General features: G+C 52.3%; 1 protein-coding gene across 1 annotated transcript in view; it reads right to left on the reverse strand.

Annotated features, from left to right (window-relative positions):
• Positions 1-22,861, reverse strand: part of RASGRF1 (Ras protein specific guanine nucleotide releasing factor 1) — a 106,950-nt gene that overhangs the window by 67,231 nt on the left and 16,858 nt on the right. Inside the window, exons 2-5 of the mRNA XM_061181703.1 lie at positions 21,420-21,526; positions 12,711-12,858; positions 2,896-2,988; positions 83-336 (exon numbers count right to left, since the gene is read on the reverse strand). Coding sequence (XP_061037686.1) covers positions 83-336; positions 2,896-2,988; positions 12,711-12,858; positions 21,420-21,526 — 602 coding nt within the window. The remainder of the gene's footprint in view (positions 1-82; positions 337-2,895; positions 2,989-12,710; positions 12,859-21,419; positions 21,527-22,861) is intronic.

Genomic DNA, 22,861 nt, shown 5'->3' on the forward strand with positions numbered 1-22,861 from the left:
CCAAGTTCAGTGCCGGCTAGGCTCCCTCTTCCCGCCTCGGCCAAGGGCTCCGGGAGCGGGGGCTGAGCTTCAGGGTGCTCACCTGTTCAGGAAGATGCTGCTGACATCGTCGTGCGTGATGGGAGGCTTCTTGGAGCTGGCGGCCATCCGCAGCGGGCGCAGGAAGTTGTTGACAAGGATGTGCAGCTGCTGCACGTACTCGGCCTCGGCCTCCAGCATGCTGAACACCACCTGGTTCCTCTTCCGCATGCTGTCGGCGTGCGGCGACCGGATGTAGTCCTGGATGATGGTCTTCCACTTGCGCCGGCACAGCCAGCCCCGCAGGAAGCTCTGCACCTGGGCGCCGAGACCAGCGGGAGAGTCTCCCGTTAGCCTCAGCTGCTCTGGTCCTTCCAGGCTGTGAGTGCCCCAAGGGCAGCGGCCAAGGCCCTGTTGTCCCCCATGCTGGGCACGTAGGGAAAAGAGCTGAGGCAAAGATCAGGCCTCGTGCTTCTGTCTGCATGGTGCCAGGCGAGCCCTTTGGTTCCTCTAAGCCCATTTCCCATCTGTGCCATGGGGCTAATGAGATGACGGCTGGACTCTAAGTGAGGTCCCTGCACGGAAGCATCAGCATCTCCCGAGAACTTGTTAGAAATGCAAATCCCCAGGCCCTGCCCCGGCCCTCTGCATTTAAACCAGATCCCCCAGGTTGCTTTGGCAGCATCCTCTGAAGGAGGAAAAGTGTGGCCCCGAGTCCCCATCACGGGAGGGGGCTTGAGCATAGAGGGTTGCCAGGCTGTGCTGGGCATGGCTCACACCGCTTCTTGCCTAATGACTGGCCTGAAAGCCCAGAAGTTTCATTGAAAGCTCGTCTGGATAGAGGGCAATTATCAAATTCAGTGCAGCAAATTAGTTAACCTCATGCTTGGGCCTCATCAGCGCCCGCCTGGAGCCTCTCCTCTACCTCCGCGGGGAAATGAACACAGACACTTGACTTGCCCGACTCGGAGTCGGGCTGCTTGGCCTGGCCTTGTTCTGGCAGGAACTTGGGAAGGGCCTCGATTCACAGACACAGAGAACTGTTTTAAGATACGCACACTACCAATCAAGGCACCATGTAGCTCCTCACCATTCCTGCTGCTGAGCTGTGTGTAAGCTCAGGGGCTGCACGGGGAGGGCCCCAGGGCCCCAGGAGCAAGGGTGCTAGGCGGTGCTGGGGTGGGGGCACCTGGAGATCCAGGGGCCGCCTGCCAAGGCACTCATCAAAATATTATCAGCTGCAAAGGGCACTGGCCATGTACAGCAGGTGCAACCATCCGGGTGCAGACCTTTGGCCAGGGACGTCTGCCCTGGGGAGGAGAGGCCTGGCCTCAGCACGACAGATCTCCTTGAAGAGAGGAAGCTTTTCTGGATAAAGGAGGGCCTTGCTCTGAGGCCCCAGGAGGGTGAAAACAAAAGGAGGGAGGTGCATTTCGGGTGGTACTTAACAAAATGTTCCAACCAGAATGGCTTTTCAAAACGGGCCAGGAAGCCCAGTGGGGTCATGGCAGAGAAGGAAGGCCAGCGCATCCCTGCCTGGGCGGGGCTTGGTTCAGACCCCAGGTGTCACTGGTGGCAAATCCCAATGTCCATGGGGGCCTGGCAGGTCCTATAGTTCCTGAAGCCAGCTGGGTGGGCACTAACGGGACAGCACCTGGCCTGGGGCCAGCAGTCACCGTGTGCAGAAGGTGGGCCCGGGGCTGCGAGACCTTCTGCTTTTCCAAGAGATCGTGTGTTCCAGTGACCAAGGATGTGGGCTCTGGAGCTTGGTGGCCAAGGTTTAAACGTCACTCTGCAAATACTTAGCTGTGTGACCTGGGGAAGTCACTTTGCCTTTCTGCGCCTCAGCAACCCCACATGTGAAATGCAGATAATAATAAAACCTCAGAGGGCTTTTAGTTAGGAACAGATTAATCTGCATAAATCTCCTAGAATAGTGTCTGGCACATGGAAAGTGCGTAATGAATGTTAGCTCTTCCTATTTTTGAGAAACCAGAAATACATATTTTTATGTGAAATGTTTAGCTTTTAAAGCACTGGCAACAAATTAAAAAGGGAAAAAAAAAAAAACCACCGTGTGGGCTAAGAACCCCAAACATGCTGGTAGGCTGAACTTGGCCTGTGGGATGCCAGTTTGCAGTTTTCTGGTCTGGATGGCGCTGGTGTCCTTTTACGCTCTCAACAAGGAGGATTTTTTGGTTTCGTGTGTTTTTCTTACGGTGAGTCAGGCTCCCCTGCTTCAAGTCTGGCAAGCTGCAAACACAGACCATACTCTTCCCCTCCACACCCCCCTCCATGGGGTGGCCCACGGTGCTGGTCAGTATCCCTGCCACTGGGCAGCTTTCTGATACCTTCTGAGATGTCTCTCCTAGACTCTAATAGTGTAAAACCAGTGGGGCCAGCTAAGGGGTGTCACAGAGGCCGGCTCCCATGCTGACCTCTGCCGGGGATGAAAGGGGGACGTGTTTGCAGGACAGTAGCCGGGGGGAGGGCGGGCATGCAGGGCTGTGACAGTGGACATGTGGCCTGGGGTCTCACTGAGGCTGCCCAGGGTTGTAAGGAAAGCTCTCGGCTGTGAGTCTCACAGCCTGGGTTCCTGCCCTGGCTCTATCCACTCTTTCATCTCTTGGAGCCTCAGTTCTCCTATCTATCAAATGGGCTGAACCACCCTACTTCACAGAGACAACCAGAAGACATGGCTCGACGAGGTGCTGGTCAGGGGTGAGGGGCTGTTGATTCTGCCTTTGGGGCGGAGGTGGGAGTGGCACGCCCCAGAGCAGTGGGACAGTAGGTGGACACTGCAGACCCTGGGCTGTGCCAGGGGGCTCTCTAAAGAGGACCAGGGCAGCTTTGCCAGCCCCGAGAGATGGTACAGACCTTCTTGATTTTCTTGATGTCACTGTCTTCGTCGTTGGGGGTGACAGTCTGGGTGGACTGGATGCGCTCATTGTCCTTGAGCAGGGATGCGATCTGCAACGGAAACACGGGTCAGCTGCAGGGGGCGAGCGGCGCCAGCCGGCGGAAGCCCCACCCCTCTGGCTGCCCCCAGGCGTGGTGTGGTGAGTGAGCGCCCTGCCACGTGCTCCCCAAGGACCAGTGGTACTGCAGCTCGTGTCCTTTGCTCTGTGTGACGTTTCGAGCCAGACATCGGTGAGTGAGCACTGGACCGGGAGCCCGTCCACCTGGGTCCGGGGCAGCTGGGCTCTGACTCTGAGCGACCCTGGGCGAGGCATTCTCTGGGCTGCAGGCAACCCATTTGTAATCTGGGAGCTTTGGTCCAAATCTGTGATTCTCTTCCTTATTCCCTAAACCATCAGTCCCTTTACTTTCGAATTTTCATTGTGGTAAAATATATATAACATAAAATTTACCATTTTGGGGGCTCCCCTGGTGGCGCAGTGGTTGAGAATCTGCCTGCCAATGCAGGGGACACGGGTTCGAGCCCTGGTCTGGGAAGATCCCACATGCCACGGAGCAACTGGGCCCGTGAGCCACAATTACTGAGCCTGCGCGTCTGGAGCCTGTGCTCCGCAACAAGAGAGGCCGCGATAGTTAGAGGCCTGCGCACCGCGATGAAGAGTGGTCCCCGCTTGCCACAACTAGAGAAAGCCCTCGCACAGAAACGAAGACCCAACATAGCCATAAATAAATTAAAAAAAAAAATTTACCATTTTAACCAATTTTAAGTGCACAGTTCAGTGGCATCAAGTACATTCACATCGTTGTGCAACCATCACCATCATCCATCTCTGGAACTTTCTCAACTTCCCGAGCTCTGTACTCATTAAACAATAATGAGTTCAATGAGTTTAATAATGAGTTTAATGACTTCCCTGGCGGTCCAGCGGTTAAGGCTCTGCGTTTCCACTGCAGGGGGTGTGGGTTTGATTCCTGGTCAGGGAACTAAGATCCCGCATGCCGCGCAGTGCGGCCAAAACAAAACAAAACACACTAACTCCCCATCCCCCCTCCCTCAGCCCCTGGCACCCGCCCTTCTACTTTCTGTCTCTATGAATTTGACTCCTCTAGGGACATCGCCTAAGTGGAATCAGACAGTATTTGTCTTTCTGTGGCTGGCTTATTTCACCAGCATAACATCCTCAAGGTTCACCCATGTCATAGCCTGTGTCAGACTTTCCTTCCTTTTTAAGGCTGAGTAATATCCATTGTTATGTACAGACCCCATGTTGCCATACATTCATCCGTCGATGGGCACTTGGGTAGTCCCTTTATTTTTTTCAAACAAAACCGTCCTGGAACCCCAGCAGGACTTCAGATGAAAGCACTGCTGGCTTGGCTGTCCCATCCTGGGACAACCCTGAAGCACTTCTTTGACTTGGAGCCCTCTTTGGAGCAGAACCTGGAAACTGCTGGCCTAGAAAACTGGAACAGCCCTTGAAACGAACGTTTGAGCTGACCTAAGAATCTCCATTTGCCAGATTTCGGGATCAGAGAGGTCGGCCCAGCTGCAAGACAAAACCAACGGGGTGGTGACCAGGAGAAGGGGTGCCTTTAGCCATACCGTGGCCGGGGCCTCTGGCACTGCTCAGGTGGACGGGCCTGTGGTGTAGCCCCCGGGTGGGTTCCTTCCTGCCACCCCCGAGTCCGCAAGTCTCTGCTGGGGTTCCTCCACCAAGGCTCCCACGGCCTGCGGACTTGCCCGGGAAAATGCAGGCAATGCCTATTTATTCCATCGCGGCGGCTGTGAGCTCTGTGGGCGAAGGACCACCCCGTTTCATTCATTCCTGGGCTCCCGGTGCTTAGCATTCGGCTGGCACTCAACATATATTTGTTGGCTACATAAGTCAGTAAATTAAAGAAGGATCAGAACAGGGACCTCCCTGGCAGTCCAGTGGTTAGGACTCCACGCTTCCACTTCAGGGGGCATGAGTTCCATCCCTGGTCAGGGAACTAAGATCCCACGTGCCGCATAGCTCGGCAAAAAAAATAAATAAATACAAAATAATAAAAGAGGTTTCATTAAAAAAAAAAAAATTTTCCAAAGGATCAGGGCAACAGCAGCCACAGAAACCTCAACCACAAGAAAACACTGCAGTCACCAAGCCCCGCACGTCTCAAGACAGCAGCTCAGGGGAGTCCACAAACACTGCCACAAAGCCAGAGCTCCTCGCGCCTCTTCAGAGCACGGGGCTTTGTCCCCTCAAGGCCACTTGCTGAACTGCAGAATGAATGGGCTCTCACAGTTGAGCGAATTGAGCACTTTGAAAGCAAAACGGAAGTTACCCGCTCTCCACTTGCGGGTTGCTAAAATTACCCTGGCCTGTGCTTGGAGAGCGGCTGAAAATATCTGAGAAATATTCAGCACCGACACGGACTTTTCCTTTTTCTCTCCCCCCCACCCCCACCTTTTCTTTCCATTCTCTGGGAACATCTGCACATTAAAATAAAGGCTGATTCTTTGATCTGTATTCTAAAGGCCTAAGGAACGAACACACACACACACACACGCGCACACACACACACACACACACAGAGGCAGGCTACTGGAGAGCTCAGAGATGCAGGGATGCCCAGTCAATGCCCACCTTTGGTCTGATGTTGTCACCTCCTTGCCAGTCTGCTTTCTTTGCCAGTTTTGAGATTTGCACACGGAAACCTTTTTTTTTCTTTTGGATGGCAGTGTGTGTGTGTGTGTGTGTGTGTGTGTGTGTGTGTGTGGTCTGTATTTAAAACTGGCGCTCATCTCAGAGAGAGGCATTCCAGGACATCTACTCAGCAGGGACCAGGGCAAAAAATAGATGCAATTAGGTCAGGTACTATGCTACGTGCACAGGCAGTGCCAGCAGCCTTGGAGTCTTTGTTTAAGGATCAGGCCTGGTGGGCAAAGCTCTAGAGGGTTGTGAGCCTGGGGGCCCTGCAGAAGTCTTGGGCTACAGCCCATCCCTGCCAGGAGCCAGTGTCAGGTGAGCTCATGGAGGCAGCCTTTCTCTTACCCTGGCAGGTCTCTTCTGGAGATGGATTTGCCTTGGACCCTGGTTTGCTTGCTGGACGTTCAGGGTCTGCTCAGCTGACCCTTGTCAATGAAGGCCATGCAGAGTGGGGACTTTGGCTCACGCCCAACTTGCCAGCTAGAGCCCAGCTCCGGCTGTCTGACCTGGCTCAAAGCCAGGTGTCTCTGCTGGCCCCCGCCCACTGGCCACCCATGGCCTGGCCTCCTTGACCCATCAGAGGAAAACCCTGCTTGCCACACCCCTTTGAGGCATAGCACATGGGCTTCTGCCCCATCCTACTCCCCTCTCTGGAGACAGTGTCTTTCATCCAGAATGCATTTTGTCAGTGCAGTCATCGATAGTGGAATTAATCCAGGTTCTTTCCTTTTTGTTAGCCTCCAAGGTTTTACTAAAGATCTCTGTAGCTCTTGCTTTTCCTGCAGATCTCTGTAGTTCTTGCCATGCAGCTCAGTTCTTTCTCCCTCCTTCTTGATCTCTTCTGGCCTCCTCCAAGCCCAGTGGGTGCCCATCTCTGTCTGCCTTTGTGCCAACACCGCCACCGGATCCTGATGCAGTCTTTGGGTTGGGTACTGGTGAGACACAGCTCGCCACTGGCTAAGGTGGATGAGTCAGATCCCTTCCCGGGAGGAGCTTCCAGCCTGAGAAGGGGGTCAGACCCCCAGAGAGGCGATTTATAATCGGACAAGGAGAGGCCAGAAGTGAGGTATGTTCCTACTGCAATGGGAAGGTCTCGCCATGAAAGCGGCAAGGGGTACCTGGAAGGGGTTTTGAAGGACAAAGAGGAGCCCAACAGGTGGGCTACAGGATGGAGGGAATTTGAGAGGGGGTGTGTGAACAGAGGCACAGGTATGACAGGGTGTTGTGTGCCAGGGTGGCGGGGGGGAGGATGGCAAGGGGGAGATGGGAAGCGGGACTCAAGGCATGCAGGGTGGGCCCTGGGGAGGGGCTGCATGGGAGGGGTCACGGCCGTCCTTTCTTACTTCTCCCAGAGTAATCCCCTCATTGACCTAGTTTATAAAGTGGGGTACCATGTTGAAGTTTGTTTGCAAAACCGATCCCATGGCTAATTTTTTTTTTTAATGTTTTTAGTTCTTTTATTTATTTATTTATTTAATCTCTTTTTGGCTCTGTTGGGTCTTCATTGCTGCACGTGGGCTTTCTCTAGTTGTGGCTAGCAGGGGCTACTCTTTGTTGCAGTGCATGGGCTTCTCATCGCGGTGGCTTCTCTCATTGCAGAGCACGGGCTCTAGAGCGCAGGCTCAGTAGTTGTGGCGCACAGGCTTAGCTGCTCCACAGCATGTGGGATCTTCCCAGACCAGGGCTCGAACCCGTGTCCCCTGCATCGGCAGGCAGATTCTTAACCACTGCGCCACCAGGGAAGCCCTAAATTTTTATTGAAACCCGGAACTAAAGATCTTTTCCGTTTCTTCCAGTGTCAGCCTCCCAGGATCCTGAGTGCTTCCAAGCCAATAAAATATTACGACTACCTCTAAACTCCTATTTTGCCCTTTAGGGCCTGTCTTCACTCTCCAAATTTACTTCCCATCATAAATGGGAGGAAAATAGCTATTAAAACAATGAAATGGGGGAATTCCCTGGCGGTCCAGTGGTTAGGACTCTGCACTTCCACTGCAGGGGTCGCTGATTCTGTCCCTGGTCGGGGAACTAAGATCCTGCAAGCCGCACAAAGCGGCCAAAAAAAAACACCAACCAACCAACCAACACACAAAACAATGAAATGGTCCAAACTGAGCATTCTAGAGGTGGGGGGGTGATTCTTCTCAGAGGTAGACATTCCCTTTGTTTTAGATGGTCCTTAGAGCCTTTGGGTTATGACAGATGAAGCCTAATAGGGTTGTTTAGATGGGAGAAAAGAGACTAAGACAGAGGTGGGTAGTTACACCTGGTAAAGCTTTCTGCAGACTTTTGTTTGGATGCAATCTCCTGTTACTTGCAGGGCTAGGGGTGGGGGCTACAGGGTTGGGAGTAGAAACAGGGCTGGATTCCTGGATGTGTGACCCATGCAGAGCTCCAGGCTTAGAAGGGACCAACGCTTGCTTTAAGGCTCTGCTGCTGCTGCTTTGAGATTCTTAAGGGCCCTGCATTTTCATTTTGCACCAGGTCCTGCACATTATGAAAAAAGATGTAGACAATGGTATACTGGTAAATGCTTAATGACCAGCTCTCTGAAAGAAAACCTCTGACTGGTAGCACCTGCCAGTTTCCATGGTGTGGGCATTCCTACCTCAGCTCATTCGAAGCTACCGAAAGTTGAATAACTAGCTTGCAAAATTCTTGAAAATGTAACAATTGGTTCTTGCAAAGGTGATAGGAGCCTGCTCCACACATCACAGGATGCAAGGTGAGGGTCTTGGTAGATAAAGAGATTATGAAGGACACCACCACCAACGAAATGGCACGTGGGAGTGCGAGGAGAAGTTGGTGGGAAATCCTTGTAGCAGGAAAAGGCTAGGTGACATGAGGGCAGGGGTGGCTTCTATTCATTTTTAAGCTGTTTTCTGTTTCAGTGATGGACCCCCCTCTCTATTATAGCTAAACCTTTTGGAAAATCTGTTACACACAACAGCCTGTGTCAAGGGACTTGGGAACTGAAGGAGGAGCCACGGTTGGGTAGTCACCAGGGCTTTCGTGGATATGCTGCTTCTCCCCCTCGGACACAGCAGGATGGTATCTCCCAGTCCCCTCAAGTCGGGCCTGGTCACGTGACTTGCTTTGCCCAATGAAACGTGAGCAGAGGTGTCACATCACCTGCTTGGTTCCTTTCCCCTGCCATGTGACTGGTGAATTTCCTGACGGTGGGAGCCCCGTCAGACTGTGTCCCTGACTCTGAGTGAGGATGCTGTGGAGCAGAACCCACCATGGACACAAAGCGTGAGTGAGAAAGCAACCTTTGTTGTTTTCAGCCACGAAGACTCTGGGGTTGTTTGTTACTGCAGCATCGCCTAGCTCCTTCTGACAGATACATGTAGGGACCGCCCAAGGAGCAAAGAGCAGTAAAGTAAAAATAGCTGCCTTGGGAAGTGAGGCGATACATTAGGAGAGTAGAATTTGAAAGCAAGAGGTGGGCAGGAAAAGGTAAGGCCCCTGGGGAATCCTCAGGAATAAGTGGGATGGGGGCTTGAGGATTTTATTTGGCTATCAGAGAAAAGGTAGACCATGAGTGCTTGGGGCCATCCAGGTGACAGTCATTCCCTAACATCCACCTTTTATCAGGCCCGTCTCCTCAGCAGGGATGGAGTAAGTTGTGGGGCAGGCACAGGCCAACGATCTGGAGCCTGGAGATCCAAGTTTGAATCTGGACTCCAGTGCTTGAAGTGACCTTGGAGTGACCTTGGGTAAGTCCCTTCTTCTTTTTTTAAAAAATATTTATTTATTTATTTATTTATTTTGGTTGCGCTGGGTCTTAGTTGCGGCATGCAGGATCTTTTAGTTGTGGCATGCGGACTTCTTAGTTGTGGCATGCATGCAGGATCCAGCTCCCCAACCAGGGATCAAACCTGGGCCCTCTGCACTGGGAGCTCAGAGTCTTACCCACTGGACCACCGGGGAAGTCCCCCCTTCTTCTTCTATGGACCTCAGCGTCTTCAGACCCCTCCCAGCTCAGACATTCTAAGACCTTCTGTCTTTGTCACTGCGGTCACTCATCACTCACTCGGCTTCTCCTGCCTACCTGACGGCCTACTTCCTGGGAAATGGGCTCTGTTTCCACCTTCCTGGAGCTCACCCAGAGCAAACAGGTGCCCTCTGCCCTGCAGGATGTGTGTGTGTGTATGTGTGTTGGTGGGGGGGTACAGCCAGAAAGCTTTACTAAGCTGGCCTTTCTTTCAAAGTCTTTTTAAGAAAATCTTTTGCTCTGGAAGGTAATGCACTCAACTGGAAGCATTGCTCCAAATTCCCACCAAATGGGCCTCTGCTGCCACTCTGACACACACACACACATGCACACACACACATATGTAATCACTCACAACTGACCTGCTTTCTGCTCCCCAGCACCAAACGGGGTTCTGCCCTTTGTATCCACCCCTTCTCTGGCCTACAGACCCCTGAAAGGGTTTTAAGGTTGTATGCAACATGAACCCACACCTGTGGCTGTAAAATGACTCACTTCCTGCTTGGGTTCACACTGCAAGCTCTATTATAGCACTGACCACACTCTACCACAATCAGACCGTAAGGGTAGAAGCTTCCATATCATTAATGTCTACCACAGAGCCAGTGTCCATTCATTCTTCAAGGCATTACTGAGCACTTACTATATGCCAGGCAAAGGGGGTGACAAAGGACTCACCCTGTCCTCAGGGAGTTTCCGCCAGCCCGGTGGGGAACAGACACGTGTGGCACTGTCTCTGCTGTTCCACGCTGACTGCGGGCAAGTGGTGGGAGCAGGGGGCAGGGAGTACACGCCTGGCTAGGCCAGGAGTCCCCAAGAGGAGGCATTTGAGCTTGGGAGAATTTCAGCAGGCAGGGAAGTATGCGGGCGACAAGAGCATTCCAACCAGGAGACCAGAATGTGCAAAGGCCAAGGGGTGCACAGCTCACTGCTATGGAGCACTAGCTGGAGCCCCAAGTGGTTGGAGGGGAGGAGCCTGGGGAAGAGGACGAGGCAGTGGTCAGGTGATTAGGGCATTTAGTGCATGAGTGAGTGAATGAATGAATGACTCCTGGACACCTTTGATCACAAAGCTAATAACCTGGTCTTGGGACCAGACCTCTTCCCTGCTCCCCGACAGGGGCTCAGCTTGGATTCAGGGATGTGTGTTGGGCTAGGATAGATCCCAGAATGAATCAGGTGGTTTAGAGATGGGACGAGCCCCCATCCTGGGAACCATGCGGGAAGACGCTACAAGCGGAGGGGAGAGCCTGGCAGGCAGACAGGCAGACCTGGCTTCCAGTCCCAGCTCTCACACCTCCCAGGTGAGTGAGCTTGGGCAGGTGACTTGAGCTCTCTGAGCCTGGCCCCTCGTTCGATCCTATCAGGGTGGTTGTAGGGACTAAGGAAGCACCTCTGAAGGTGCCCAGTGTGGGGCTGGGGGGAAGGGCGCTGAATCTGAAGTTTTTACTGAATCTGGAGTTCCAAGTTGACGTTACTGTGAGTTCAGAGCTTCACAGCTGCGTGACTAGGTGGAACTGGTGACTTCAGATCTTTGAGCATCCGAGGCAGAGCTTGTTTCATGGGTGGGTGACGGGGGTCCTGTGTTCAGAAGGCCAGGTGCTTGGGCCTGCAAGCTCAGCAGTTGCTGTCTTGAAATTCTTAAGAATCTTCTCTTTGAATTTGTGTTTTGTAAGTGATGTCTGATGGGACCATGGGGCACACCCCAAGGGCTTGGAGCCTCAGTTCATGCATGTTCCTGTCTCCCTGCCTATTCCTTATACCCCGGCACCCTGGGACCCAGGCCTCTGCAACCCTCTGTCTGGGTGGCAACGGGTCAAGTCAGCCCAGCAGACACATCTCACTGTCCGCCTCCGCCCTCTGCAGGGCCTGGTGTAGGTACAGAGAAGGTGGGTCTTGTGCATACCCGTGGTGTCACAGGGCAGGGCGAGGAGACAACTGTCCTGCCTGGGCTGGTAGTGCCTGGTGCATTAGGTGGGTGACTTGGCAAGGGTCCCTTGCCCACCTGAATCTAGGTACTGAGTGCATCATGGCACAGAGGTTAGGGGAGTTGGCGGTTGAAGTCGTGGATGGCCTGTCCACTATGGGTGGAGGCCGTGGCGAGTGGGAAGGGGAGACTGACTTCCCCCACCCTGGCCGGGGCCTTGCATTTTCACCTTGCATCGGGCCCTGCAAATTATGCAGCTGACTCCGATTGCAGGGATGTGTGTTTTCATATTCCCCTCCTCAGCTCAGTCACAGACCTTGGGTAAGGTGGCCAGATGGTTCTGAGCGCGCTGGTGACGTGAGGGGGTGAGAGGCGATCAGATCATTGTGAGGTGGCATGGACAGCTGGTAAGGGGTGTCTAAGGGCTGAAAGCCAGCGCTTCCCAAGCTTTAATGTATTGGGTTGGCCAAAGAGTTTGTTCGGGATTTTTCCGCCGATGTTACGGAAAAACCTGAACCAACTCTTTGGCCAACCCATAAATGAGAATCTCCTGGGATGTGGTTTAAGTGCAGATTCTGATTTGGGAGATCTGGGTGGGGCCCTAGGTTCTGCATTTCTAATGGGCTGCTGTTTCATGGACCACACTTTGAGGAGTGAAGTTCTAGAAGGCTTAACCTAGCAACGACTCAGCCTCCGGACAGCCATGACAGGCAGAGGGAAGGGACTGCCTTGGAGCTGAGCCCGAGCCACAACCTAAGGACCTACCAGCCACCCTCTGGCCCTGCCCTCACCCCCTCCGCCCATGTGGCTGTCACAGAGTAACCAGGAACTTGCCCATAAATGATCTCACTTGATCCTCACAACCTTGTCAGCTAGGGAGAAACAGCCTGTTTTAAGGATGGAGGAGCAGAGAGGCTGGAGGACTTGCTTCAGGTTGCAGCTGGTAAGTGGCAGAGGTGGGCTTCGAACCCAGATCTGACCCCAGGACCTTCCCACTCTGCCAGCATCACTGATTTTAAGTTTGGAGGCTGGCACAGCCGTGGCTGGAGCGGGTCCCTCTTGCCCATCACGTGCCTCCCTGACCCTGCGGGAGCCCGGGTTTGAGGTCTGAGGCCCGGGCCCCCCGCCAGCCTCCTCCGCGCCCCGGGTGGTCGGTCACCTCTGCCTTCAGCCGCTCAATCTCAATCTCCCCATCCTCGATCTGCTGCCGCAGCTGCTTGGCCACCGTCTTCTCAGTCTCCACGATCTGCAGCAGGTGCAAGTACTTCTGCATCAATGCCTCGTGCTCCGTGGCCAGGGTCCGGTAGCTGTGGACAGAGGAACACGACAGGTAAGCCACGGCCTCCTGGTCCCCTGGAGATCCAACCAGAAGTGCGGCTCCCCACAGACTGCACTTAGGAGAAGGTCCTGACTCCCAGACACAGCGCCCAAGGCCTTAACCTGGCTGCTGCGCTGCTACTGATCGCTCTGGCCCCTTCCCCAGCTCCTGGCTCACACTCTGACATCTGGTTCCTCCACCTGGTCTTGCTCTCACCTTGCCCGACCGCCCTCACCCTCTGGGCCTTTGCGCAGATAGATCTTCTGTCTGAAACATGCCTCCTCCCTCCTCTCCCTGGGCTAGCTCCATCCGCTTTCCCAGAGTAGGTCCCAGTTGAAATGTCATTTCCAAGAAGTCTTCCCTCCCTGCTCCCCCCATACTGTGTAGGGTGTTCCTGCAGTACTCCCAGGCTGCTATTACCATAGCGCTGGCCAGACTAATTGGGGGTGTCCAGTTACTTCTGTTCCCCCAGGAGACCCTGCCTTCTCTGATGGCAGGGACTATGCCTGTGCTGCTTACTGCTGTCTGCCCAGGGCCTAGCCCAGTGAACATTTGTTGCATGGATGCAACTGAGTGAATGGATGACACACAGAGGAGAGTCAGGCACATACATTTCACTGGCTGGGAGACATCTGAAGAACCTGCGCAGTATACCTGGGTGCCAACTCATGTACCAAAGGCTGTTAGTGCTGTAGGAATCAGAAGAGGGGCCAGGTCAGCAACAAGGACCTGTAATCAGGGAAGACTTCCTGGAGGCGGAGCTCTCCCTCCCACCAGAATCGGAATCTAGGCCTTCGGACTCCAAACCCAGTGCTCTGGACACGTGCCCGTCCAAGGGGAGCCTCGGGTGGAAGGCCTGTGCTGGGGGTAATTAGCAATGGGGCTGGATGGTTAGGTGGGGCCAGATCAGAGAGTACCCCAAAGGATCAGAGGGTAGAAGAAGTGGCCCCAGCCTTTGTGTAAATGAACACATCTCAGATTTGCAAAGCATCACGACGAGGGGGGAGGGCAGGAAGGTGGGACTCGGAAGATGAGCTGGGCCAGGGGGCTGACCAAGGTCACAGGCCTGGCTTCTCCCTGATACCCACAGAACCTGCATTTGAAGGTGTCAGAGCTGGGGAGAAACCCGACTCTATAAATGGGGTCCAGTCTCAGAGGGCAGAGAAGCTGTGAAAGGGAATCCCACCATTCCAGGGAGGGGTGCCCACCTGGGCAGGGGCAGGAGACTTGAAAGGCACAGATTTGGAGGGCAGGCTTATTGGTCTCTGGGAGTGTCTGCAACGAAGTTTGGGGGCCGAGGTCTCCAGTCCCCCCTCTCCCTGGCCCCCACCTTTCCTCTCCCTTTTTGCTTCAGCCCAGGACCACCTCCTAAGCCCAGGACGACCAGATAGGATCTCATAAGATTCCCCTCTGCCCGCACCCTCGGCTCCTCCTCGCGCTCACCCTTGTCTTCCTTACTGTGTCCCCCTCTCAGCAGTGGGCAGCCCCCGTTTCCCACCTTCCAACCTCAGCGGGGCCTTGAAACATTTCTGGTGTCCCTGCCAGCTCCCCACCCACCCCAGAGCTTCGGCCCCCTTCAACCTCATTCCTCACCACCCCCCTCTGTCCTCTGCAGGTGGTTCTGCTCTGACATCACAGCCTGCATGATGTGCGATGCTGTTCCGTCACTTCCCGCCAGCCCCACGGCACGCCCACCCTCATCCTGTCTCAAGGGCAGCATCCCTGCTCGGACCTAATCTGCCTGGCTCAGCCCCAGCTCCCACACCCACTAGCTGAGGGACCTTGGATAGGTCACTCAGCCTCTCTGTGCCTCAGTTTGCTCATCCATACAATGGGGATGATGACAGTCCACACCCTGCAGAGTTGCCGTGAGGATGAAATCTGTGGACACACATGAAGCTTTGTGCGGTGTGCCAGTGCTGTTGGAACTACCGTCTCCCTCCCGTCCACATCCCTAGCCCCTGACCCCTCCTCAGGATTTCTGTGCATCAGAGTCTGCCTAACAGCTCCACTGGCTCTTTCTCCTCAGCATATGCGAAGCCTCAAGTCACTCCCCACTTAGGATGAGGAGGTGCCCTTCCCCTCCCCCACCCTCCCCTGAACTCCTGCCCCTCTCTTCCACCTTCAAGGTGAGGTTTGTTGGAAGAGCGACTGCACTCATCATCCCCATGGTCCCTCTTCCCCTTCACCCCTCAGCCCTCGGCGGGCTGGCGTTTGGCCCCAGCACCCACAGGAACTGGGTCCCTCTCTGGGGTCACCAACTATCTCCCACTTAAATTGAGGGGACACTTTTCAGTCTGGAATCTACTGACATGACCTTCCAGGTACCCTGGATTTGGCTAGTCAGGGGGGTGCCAGTTTAGGGACACTGGCTTTTGTCACAGACTCAGAAGCTGTGTTACACAAGTTCTTTAAGTCCCTGTGACCCTCATGGCAAAATGGGACAATGATAGCTTCCCTACAAACCCGCAGGTTTGAGGTGAGGAGGCCAGGAGGCCGAGAGTGGGAAACAGCTTTGCTCTATGAAAGGGTCTGTGTAGCAAAGTGGTAGGCAGTGGTCCCCTGATGGTGTCAGAGAAGGAGGCTGCCCAGCTGTGCCCTGAAGGTGGGAGGGTGCGGCAGGGCAGGGCTGGCGACAGCCCAGCAGGAGGATGGCAGGAGCAGAGGGCGGGCAGTGGACCTGGAGCATGTGCCTGAAGAAAAAACCTGATCCAAAAATCAAAGCTCCATGCTTCTCTCCCACCCCCTTCTAAAGATAAATAACAAGCTATAAGAGAGAATTCTTCGGTCTGCAATACTACTTGGTTAAAATGAGGATTTTTGTGCATCTCTTATTATAATGAATTTAAACCAGAATTATCAGGTTTTAATGTTTTCCCAACTTCCCAAGAGGCTTAATTGTCTTTACTTGCAAAGGAACTTCAACTGAGAGCATGAAGGAATCCATTTTCACACCACCTCATCTCTCCTCGCTCCACGGGTGTGAAAATTCGGAGCCTTCAGTAGTTTGTTTTTAGCGATGGCACTCGCCCTGGTGCTTCAAAACGGGGAGCCAGAGTCTCATCTGCAGGACAATTTGGTCTGTTTGCACCTCCCTTTCTTCCCTTCATCGGCCCTCTCTGCCTGCCTCCCTCCCTCCCCACTCCGCCTCCCCCTGTTCTCCCTTCTTCTCCTTCCCCTCCCCCCTCTCATCAATACAGATTTATTGAGCACCTCTTTGGGCAGCACTGTCTTTTTTTTTTTTTAATTTTTATTGAGTATAGTTGCTTTACAATGTTGTGTTAGTTTCTTGCTAAACAGCAAAGTGAATCAGCTATACGTATACATATATTCCCACTTTTTTAGAGTTCCTTCCCATTTAGGTCACCACAGAGCATTGAGTAGAGTTCCCTGTGCTATACAGCAGGTCCTCATTAGTTATCTATTTTATACGTAGTATCAATAGTGTATATGTGTGAATCCCAATCTCCCGGTTCTTCCCACCCCCCCTTCTCCCCTTGGTATCCACACATTTGTTCTCTACGTCTGTGTCTCTATTTCTGCCTTGCAAATAGGTTCATTTGTACCATTTTTCTAGATTCCACATATATGCGTTCATATGAGATATTTGTTTTTTCTCTGTCTGACTTACTTCACTCTGTATGACAGTCTCTAGGTCCATCCACATCTCTGTGCAGCACTGTCTTTATAGATGCACAGATTCGCAGAGCTGAAAGGATACTCAGGAATCACGAAAGGCCAACTGCCTCATTTTATAAATAAAGAAACTGAGGCCCAGAGAGGGGAAGTGAGTTGCCCCCAAATAACAGTCAAGGAGTGTCAAAGCTGGAGCCGGAATCAGGCTCCAGTCCCTGAAGAGGCAGGTCTACGCTCTCCCACATGGCTGTCTGGTTCGCATCTAGTTCTCCTCACTGAGATGCAGACCATAAGCCACACTCGGTGTTACATTTTATACATTGCTGTACATACACATACCACAGAGGCATCCCAGAATACTAGACTATTATGGATATGGTGGGAGAGTACATTGTGTCTCTATACCTATTCATACACTATAGTGTTTATTTTTGTATATACCATGTATCTACTATGTATATGTAAATAAAAACTAAATTAGGTACATGCAAACATACCTACTACTCAGTATTGCTGTGGAAGAGAGCCGGTCTCTCCCTTGACACACACACGCAGGCACATACTCTCACGACGTACATGATCTGAGGTTAAATAACACTCAGAGCCTATAGTCTGTCCTTTGGTCACACAGCCGGCTGCCTAGGGAAGAGCCTGTGGCTTCTGTTGGCCCAGGAGGTGCCTGACAAGCCGAACCTGAGCCAGACTGGCTGGTGACAACTATTCTAGGGAAGGGGACTCTGTTTCCCTTATTGGTGACCATCACTGTGACCCCCGTCCCAGCCCTAGGTCCAAAGGAGGACATTCCTCTGAGGCCAGTGGGTTGACTCAGACCCCTGGGCTTGACCAGGGAAGACAAACCATGTCCAACTGGCACGTCCCCCTGGCTTCCTAAAGGATGGTGAGTACCGAGGGGTTTCTGTTCAAAGGTAGGTGGTGTCACTCTGCCCAATGGCTCCTCTTTTGGGGAAGAGCAGGTGTTTGGTTTGAGTTGCATCTACCTTACTTGGGAGTCACAGAGACCCAGACTGGGAGCCAGGATCTGGGACACCCCAACTTCTACTCAGGAGCCCGCACCCCTGTGTGCCACTAGGTCTCACTGGCTACACCTGTCAAGCGGGCCTGAAGGGACCCACACACTGGGTGGTCATCAGGAGCAAATACACTGTGTGAAAGAGCTTCACAGACTCTAGAGAACTGTGCAGTGGACACAGGTACCCTCAGATGTGAACATTCACTGTCAGGCAGGCTTGGCAGCACTTATGTCAAACACATGATTAGGATTTTATGGGCTACTTGGAACCAATCTCCAGTTTAGTGAGTTGCTTAAAGAATCATTGTCCTCTCTCTGTGGCAGACAGAATTCTAAGATAGCCCCAAGATTTCCTGCCCTGGTTTGGAAGCCCTACATAATCTCTGGGATGATGAATATGATGGGTTTTATTTCTCTTACTAGGCTGTACTATACGGCATAGCTGACTTTAACATAGGGAGATTCTCTAGGTGGGCCTGACCCAATCACATGAGCCTTGGAAAATGGAGAGTTTTCTCTGGCTGGTTACAGAAGGGGAGGTCGGAGATTTGGGGCTGGAGAAGGGTTTGGTGAGCCATTGTTGGCTTAAGGATGGCAGAGACCACAGGGCAAGGAAGGCAGGACCTCGTGGAGCTGAGAGCCATCCCTAGCTGACGGCTAGCAGGGAAACAGGGACGCCAGTCCTACAAGGAACTGACTCTTGCCAACGACAGGAGTGAGCTTGGAAGCAGAGATTTCTCCAGAACCTCGAGGTAAGAGCCCAGCTTGACTGACTCCTTGATTTCAGCCCATGGGCCTCTGTGCAGAGACCACAGCCGAGCCCAGACTTCCGACCTACAAAACTGAGCAATGGGTATGGTTTTAAGCTGCTAAGTTTGTGGGGGGTTTTTTTCGGCTGCACCACATGGCATGTGGGATTTTAGTTCCCTGACCAGGGACCAAACCCACGCCCCCTACAGTGGGAGCGTGGAGTCTTAACCACTGGACCACCAGGGAAGTCCCTTAAGCTGCTAAGTTTGTGATCATCTGTTCTGCAGCAGTAGAGAACTAAAACACTCTAATAGATAGAATTTATTTTAAAAATTTGAGGATTAATGCCCACATAATGGAAAGCACAGAACTTAAATATACAGTTTGATCCGGGTAGATAAATGCATACACCCTAATCGAGATAAAGAAAATTCCCATCACCCAGGGAGTTCCCTCGTGCCCCTTCCCTGTCAATCCCCACCCCACAAGCAACTACTGTTTGGATTTCTATCACCACAGTTGAGTTCTGCCTGTTTTAGAATTTCATATAACAGGAATCAGGCAGCATGTACTATTTTGTGTCTGGCTCTTTTTACTCAGCCTATCGACTTTGAAATTCATCCGTTTTGTTGCATATTTATATATATATTTTTTAATAGATCTTTATTGGAGTATAATTGCTTCACAATACTGTGTTAGTTTCTGTTGTACACTAAAGTGAATCAGCCATATGCATACATATGTCCCCATATCCCCTCCCTCTTGAGCCTCCCTCCCATCAGGTTCCTTTTTATTACTGAGCGGTATTCCATCGCATGGATGTATCAAGGTTCCTTTCTACATCTGTCTGTTGATAGACACCTTGGTTATTTCTAGTTTTGGGACTAGTGTGCAAAAAGCTTCTAAGGACATTTGCATACACGATTTTTTGTAGATGTTTTTCGTTTCTCTTAGATAAATACTAAGAAGTGTAACTGCTGGGTCACAGAGTAGGTGTATGTTTCACTTTTAAAGGAAATGCCTAACAATTTTTCAAAGTGGTTGAACCACTTTATGCTCCCACCAGCATCATGTGATTTATGGTTACTCCACCCCCTCTCCAATATTTGCTACTGTCAGTCTTTTCCAATTCAGCCCTTGTAGATTCTACAGGTAGTGGTATCTCATTGTCTCTAGAAAATTTTGGTATGAATTGATTTTCGAAGTCAATGTAGTCCTGGTTATCCAGAATATATACCAAATTAGAATTCTATAATACCTCAACACTTACAAAGCCCTGTCACATAAATAATTTCATTTGGTTCTCAAAACAACCCTGCTATTGGTTCTAGTTTAGTGCTGGGAGCCTGAGGTCCAACTGCTTTCCCTGAATCTGGGTTCTCCCTGCTTGATTCCATTCTCCACAATGCCAGCAATTTCCACTCCAAATCATAGCTCTGATCATGTTACTCCCCTGGTGTAAGACCTTCGATGGCTTCCCGCTGTTCCCAGAGGAAAAGCGCAAACGTCTCAGCTGGGTATTCAAGACCGTTCTGATCTGGTTCCAGTCCAATGTCCAACCTCATCGACCTTCTGACACCCAAACTTGGTCTCTTAATTTTTCTTGGAGTTGTCTTTCCTAGATCACTGCCTTTATTTAAGGCTTTTTGGGGGCTGGAGGAGGGGCCGAAGTGCCCATAGCTAAACTCATTAGATATGAGGCTCCAATCTCCCCTTTCAAGTCAAATGTCACCCTATTTCCAGATCCCCTAGATTCCCCCATTTCCCTGAAGATGGAAGTATGTCTGTCTCCTATGGTGCCTTGTACTTAACACAGCCTTCGTGCACCAGAGCTATTTGTACATCTGTCTAGTGTCTTCCTGACTAGGCTGGGGTAGCCCTGGGGGAAAACCTGTGTTGCATCCATCCCTGTCTGCCCAGTACCACACTCAGAGCCTGACTCTATTGATTCATAGGTGAGAACCTGGTCTCCATTAGCTAGACTGGACACTCCTTGAGGATAGGGATGGAGGTGGCTTGACCTCAGGGTCAAGGTCAGTGCTATAGCCATAATAAATGGTTTCTGGTCAGCTGGCTTGATCCAAGGCTCCAGGAAGGGCTCTGGTATCCATCTATCTATCCATCATCACCTGATGGATCCATCATCTACCCATCAACATTCATCATTGATTTATCATCCGTCCTTCACATATACTTTCAACACTCATCCATTTATCATTCATTTACCCTCCATTCATCCATCATTCACCTACCACATATAAACTCAACATCCAACCTCTATCCATTCATTCATCCTTGCATTCTTCCCATCTACACTACTGAGCACTTGTCTATACCTTTATAAGGCCCTGGGGATGCAAAGAATCGTACTTAGTCCCTGCCCCGAGGAGCTTACATTTTACCGGAAAGTAGACACAGGAACACACCATTATCCACTCAGCCAGAAAGATCTACTGCTCAAAAGGGTGAGTCTGGGTGTCCATCCCCCTTGACAGTACTTAGCTCTGCCAGGGGACTGTTAGCTTGGGGGCCACACCCCAGCCCACAAGCCCATCATTTCCCCAAGACCCAGGAAGACTCAATGCAGCTTGGAGCCCCCATTTTCTCTGCAGCATACACTCTCCTTTTGCTTTTCTCCCCACCTGGCCCAGTGAATCCCTCCAGAGAGGGGTACACATTGTTGGGAATGAAGGGAAGAGCAGGTCTAGAATCCCTGCACGTCCAAGCTCAGAGAGGTTTACAGAATTGCAGTTTACAGATGAGAAAACCAAGGCCCAGAGAAAAGACAGGACTAGTCCATTCTTGCAGCATCCGGGTTAGAACCCTGGTGGTCTTAGCCTTTGGTGGCTATAAAGCCCTGTAATCCAACCAAATTGTACTCGGTTCTCCTAGTATGAAAAAAGGAGCTCATGTGGTTGAAGGGGGGCAGGAGGCTATAACGCTGCTCTTCAGGGCCCTTGGCTCCCTGTGCACCCCAGGGAGGCACGTCCCAGAGCTCCGGGGCTCTAAGGGCGGGCCTGTCAAGATGCCCTTCTTACAGCTTCCATTCTCCCCCCATCTCCTCCTCCTCCATGCCTTCCCCTCCTGGGGTTTGAGTCTGCTCAGGACGTGGCCCTTGGGTGGACGAGACATACCTGGCGTGAGCGATGGCTGCCACCCACTCGTCACAATCCCTGGCGTCCTCTGTCCTCAGCTCCAAGGCTTTCTGGTTCTCATGGCTGAAGTTAACCGTGAAATAATGCTGCACCAAGAAGAAGACAGCTCCAATTACCAGGGCGATCGGCACGGAACCGGCAGCGTCTCCTGTTAACAATCTGGCTGTTTTGCAAAGCACTCATTGCCACATCTGCTAGGCAAGGATTCATTATTCGTGATCATCAGAATGCCATTCTATCTAGCGGTTTCAAACTCTCTATTAAGGCAGGCTTTGTACCATGTAACAGAACCTATGCTTAGGCTATTGTAAGAAGGAAGCAAACCCCACAAAGTCCTATTTGCCAACAAACTGCAAAAAAGCCAGTTTTAAACCATCAGGTATGCTGGGGGAAAGGCAGAGAAAACACACCAAGAGAACATCCCCTTTGGGGACTGGGTATCAATTCAGGGCAGCATGCATTTAATTCACTCCACAAAAATGTTTCAACACACTCTTCTAGGTCCTGGAGTTAGAGCAATGAACAGATGGACCCTAGCAGAGCCCAATGGAAGCCAGCTCGTGTTGGGTGCAGGTGACCGACTTAGAGCTGGTCAAATGTGGGGCCTGCTCCCCGAGCTCCCAGGGAAGCAGAGGAGCCAACGAGAGACACACATCTGTAATATCGTTCTATGAATAAATACACGTAAAGCTCTTAGAACAATGCCCGAAATCTAGTAAGCACAAGTGTTTGCTATAATGAATGCAGTGCAACAACGATCATTATTGTCATGGAGGTAAGAAAAAAGGGCCCAGAGAAAGCCAGCCACTGATTCAGCCCAGGGAAAGGAGAAGGCCTTCCCAGAGGATGAGGCATTGGTTGGTCCAGGTTTTATTTCAGTTGATGGAAGAACGTGGGGGGAGCATGGACATCGAGAGTGCACGGGCGTGCTTGGGGGTAGGAGGGGCCATGCAGTGGGGTTAGGGATGCCAGAGAGGAGGCTGGGCGGGGGGCGGGGCCTGGCTGGTGGAGCTGAGCGGCGGGATGGGGTGGAGGAGAGCAGAAAGCCCAGGTTTCTGGCTGGAGCAACTAGGTGGGTGGGGATGCCATAGACTGGGGGAGGCATGGGCAGGATAAAGGGCAGGGGTCAGGGGGTCAGGGGTGGCGGGTGGACACACAGACCCTGTGTGCCTGTAGGCCACGTCTCTGCGGGCTGCAGACAGGGGTCGGGGGTGTCAGCCTCGGGGCGGAGAGGAAAGCTGGGAGCAGACTCGGCCAGAGAGAGGGTGCACAGGCAAAGTGCTGGGGGCCCCACCTGCGGAGGCCTCCTGGGTCTGGTCGTGGTGAAACTAGGAGGAGAGAGGCAGGCAGTGAGGTGCAGAGAGGGCCCCCGAGGCCTGCCCATTCAGAAGATGCACCGCAGGCCACGGTGCGGTCCTGTG

The sequence above is a fragment of the Eubalaena glacialis genome, chromosome 2 (genome assembly GCF_028564815.1).
Source record: "Eubalaena glacialis isolate mEubGla1 chromosome 2, mEubGla1.1.hap2.+ XY, whole genome shotgun sequence".
NCBI classification, from domain to species: Eukaryota; Metazoa; Chordata; class Mammalia; order Artiodactyla; family Balaenidae; genus Eubalaena; species Eubalaena glacialis.